This window comes from Pinus tabuliformis, chromosome X, assembly GCF_031772625.1.
Source record: "Pinus tabuliformis cultivar Carrire ecotype Pingquan chromosome X, CPIR1, whole genome shotgun sequence".
Taxonomy (NCBI): domain Eukaryota; kingdom Viridiplantae; phylum Streptophyta; class Pinopsida; order Pinales; family Pinaceae; genus Pinus; species Pinus tabuliformis.
The window spans coordinates 1,240,891,566-1,240,895,622 of NC_142308.1; the positions used below are offsets into that span (position 1 = coordinate 1,240,891,566).

General features: G+C 36.7%; 1 protein-coding gene across 1 annotated transcript; it reads left to right on the forward strand.

Annotated features, from left to right (window-relative positions):
• The first annotated feature begins 3,223 nt into the window (after positions 1–3,223).
• On the forward strand, positions 3,224–3,814 carry LOC149144453 (uncharacterized). The gene has a single exon (XM_089452163.1). It carries the CDS (start codon positions 3,224–3,226, stop codon positions 3,812–3,814), a length of 591 nt encoding a protein of 196 aa, XP_089308289.1.
• The last annotated feature ends 243 nt before the right edge of the window (positions 3,815–4,057 follow it).

Sequence of the window (4,057 nt, forward strand, 5' to 3'; positions counted from 1 at the left end):
TTGTCCTAATGTTGCAGAGACGTTTTTAGATGTGAAAGAGGAAAGGGACAATGCTCTGAATTCAGAAATTTCAGGTAGTTGTCCTGAAAAAGATAGCAGCATAAAATCAATTGTTCTAGAAATTTCGAAAGTAGTAAATAATGAGAAAATTTATGATGAAAATAGTCATGAAATGGAGGAACACAATAGCAGCAAAGATGAGGGACAACACAGTCAATTTGTCTATGAGAAGTCTGAACGTTTGAAAGTAGAAAAGGGTAAAAAAGAGAAGAAAAAATAGTGGGTTGGACCATGCATTTTGATGGGGTAGCAAGTAGAGAAGGCGCTGGTGCGGGAATATGGATAATCAGCCTAGAGGTTGGTAAGTCAAAATTATGTTCCTACAAGTTAGTTTTTGACTGTACTAACAATGTAGCAGAATATGAAGCTCTTATTTTGGGCCTGCAAAATTTGAGGAAATCAAGAGCTAGAAGAATAATTGTCTTCAGGGATTCTAAGCTGGTGGTTAGACAAGTCAGAGGTGAATATCAAACCAAAACCCCTGGATGTGTGCTTATCGTAATGTTGTCTTAGATTATTTGCATAATTTTGTTGAATACAACTTTGTAGTTGTTCCTAGGAAGGATAATGTTGTTGCAGATGCATTGGCCACTTCAGCCTCTGATTTTGAAATGCCTAGCAATGTTAAAGGAAAATACAAGGTAGAGGTGAGACATAGGCCCACTGTCCCAGATAACATGGGCCATTGGCAAGTTTTTGAAAATGATAAGCAGGTGGAGAATTTCTTGTTGATGAAAGAAGAGTTTTCCAAAATGAAGCTGGAAAGGGATGGTGGATGGGAAGATGTAGATAAAGAAAGTTTTATTAATCAGCTGAAGGAAGAATTAGATAAGCAGGGTACTGAGTTAAAAATATTGCAGCTCAAAGACAATGTCCTTCCAAGAGGGCTTGTACCTTTGGAGGAATTGTTTGACTAAAATGATGTGGATAAGAGGCCAAAATTAGTACCTATAGGAGAATGAGTTGAAGAATGCAATATAGGTACAACAGAACACCCAAAAATGATAAAGTTGTCCAAAACTTTGAGCCCTGAAATGAAGAAAAAATATTTGGAATTGTTCATTGAATTCTCTGATGTTTTTTCTTGGGGGTATGAAGACTTAAAGGTGTATGACAAAGAGATTATTCAGCACATAATACCAATAAAAAAGGATCAGAAACCATTCAAGCATAAGTTATGATGGACAAATCTGGTGTTGCTTCCCTTGTTTGAAAAAGAAGTAAGAAAGTTGTTTGATGCAGGTATTATAGTGCCTCTTCGTATTTTTGACTAGTTATCTAACTTGGTACCAGTCAGAAAGAAACTAGGTGAAATTAGGTTGTGTGTAGATTTCATAAACTTAAATAGGGTGTCCCTCAAGGAAAACTATCCACTGCCAAAAATGGACCATGTTCTTCAAAAGGTAGTTGGTGCAAGAAGAATGTCATTACTGGATGGATTTTCTGGGTACAACCAGATTTTGGTTCACCCAAAAGACCAGGATAAGACTGCCTTCACAACACCCTAGGGTACTTTCAAATATGCTAAGATGTTGTTTGGTCTGAAGAATGCAGGGGAAACATTTCAACGAGCTATGGAAATAGATTTTGCAGAAGAAAAGGATAAGTTTCTTGTCATATACCTTGATGACATTACTGTCTACTCAGAGTCTGATGATGAGAATTTGTAGCACTTAAGAGCAATTTTGGAGAAGTGTAGGAAACATGGAATTTCATTAAACCCCAAGAAATCATTGTTTGGACTGGAGGAAGGCAAGTTGTTGGGTCATATTATTTTGAAAGATGGCATCAAAATAGACCCTAATAGAATTTCAGCAATTCAGAAAATGGACATTCCTAGGAGTAAAAAGGAGATTCAGTCCTTTTTGGGTAGAATTAATTTTTTGAGAAGGTTCATCCCTAATCTGGCTGAAATTTCTAGAAAAATTACAAACATGTTGAGGTAGGACAACGAGGTGAAATGGGGTGAAGACAGTAGGAAATCTTTCAATGAAGTCAAAGCAGCATTGTCCCGTGCTCCCACATTGGCTAGTCTAGATTATACACGTGAATTTATAGTATTTTCTTTTGCATCTGAGCACAATATTGTTGTTGTCATTTTGTAGAAAAATCAGCAAGGAGTTGAACAACCTATTGTATTTTTCAGCAGGGTGCTCAAATATGACATAATGGAAAAACAAGCATTTTCTCATGTAAAGGCCTTGAAAGATTTTCGAGTATACATTTTTCATTTTCATGTTCTGGCTTATATGCCTAGTGCTACATTAAATAACATCTTGACTCAAAGTGACCCTGATGAAAGAAGGGGTAAGTGGATCATTGCAACTCTTGAATATGAGATAGAGATCAAACCAACAAAATTAATTAAAGGTAAAGGTTTTGTTTGGATGATGGCTGAATCAAATTTGCAGTCCCTTCAAATTAATTTCCTAGCTGTCCTAATAGAAGAAGATCTATCGAATATTGTCTAACAAGTGCCGGAGAAGTTTGTTGCTTCACCTTGGTATGCATATATTTTATATGTCTTATAACATTTACAAGCACCTCTTGATTGGACCAAAACTAAAGCTTTATTTCTAAAACTGAAGGCAGTGAAATTCTACATTATTGATCAGTTCTTGTACTGGAAGGATCCTGGTAGAATGTTGCTTAATTATTTATTAGAAGATGAGGCTCAAGCAACAATGGAGCAGTTTCACAAAGGAGATTGTGGTGGGAAGTTGTATTGGAAAACCACAACGAACAAGACCTTAAGAGATGGTTTCTATTGGCCTAGTTTGTTTGTTGATGTTTATAAAAAGGTGGCCAGCTATCAGGAATGTCAGATGTTTGAAGGAAGAAAGAAATTTCTCGTGTTGCCCCTGAAGCCTATAGTAGTTGAGTCACCATTTCAACAACGGGGACTCCATTTTATTGGTGAAATTCATCCCATTTCTTCTGGACAACACAAGTGGATATTGACAACAACCGACTATTTTACCAAGTGGATTGAGGTAGCCCCGACCAGACAAGCTACAAACATGGTGATCATCTAGTTTTTGGAAGGTAAAATTTGTCTCATTTTGACTGTCCACAAAAAATTATCACAGACAATGTCATTGCATTTAAGTCAAAGAAGATGATTGAATTCTACCACAAATATAACATCATTCTAGGCCATTCCATGGCCTATTACCCTCAGGGAAATGGCTTGGCAGAGTCATCCAACAAGAGTTTGGTCAACATTATTAAGAAGTTGTTGCAGGAAAATAAAAGGAGATGGCACAAAAATCTGATTCATGCACTATGGGCAGATTGTGTGAGTACTAAAAGATCAATAGGCATGTCTCCATTTGAGTTGGTTTATGGGACAAAGGCACTTTTTCCTTCTTCATTGGGAGTGCCAATCATGAGATTATTGCAGGAGGCTGAAGTAGAGTCAAATGATATGCAACGGAGAATTGGCCAAATGATTCAACTCCAACAGTCTAGAGAAGAGGTGTTCAAAAACACACAGCTGATACAAGACCGGATAAAGAAAATCTATGATAAAAGAACAAAGGAAGCTAATTTTCAACTTGGAGATTTGGTGTTAAAGTGGGATGCTCGAAATGAAGATAAAGGCAAACATGGAAAGTTCAACAACTTGTGGAAGGGGCCTTTGAAGGTTGCTTCATTCAAGGGACATAATGCCTATCTACTTGAAGATTTATCAAATGAACCAGTTGGAGCAGGGCTTGTGAATGGCAGGTTGCTCAAACATTTTCTCACCTAATTTGATAGTTGAAGGATCATTTCATTGTGAATACCGTTCTACTTTGAAATATTGCAAGTGTGGGTAGTCAAAGTTGAGATTTAAAGCCCGAGGTGAAGGCCATAAGATCTTAACTTGTCATTTCCATAATTAAGTCAGTTTGTAAATTAACAGTCTATTAGTCAGTAGTTATTTTCAGTCAGTCAGTGAATAAATTTTTCGAGTTTGATAGTCTATATATCAGTTTTATACCTGGTTACCATT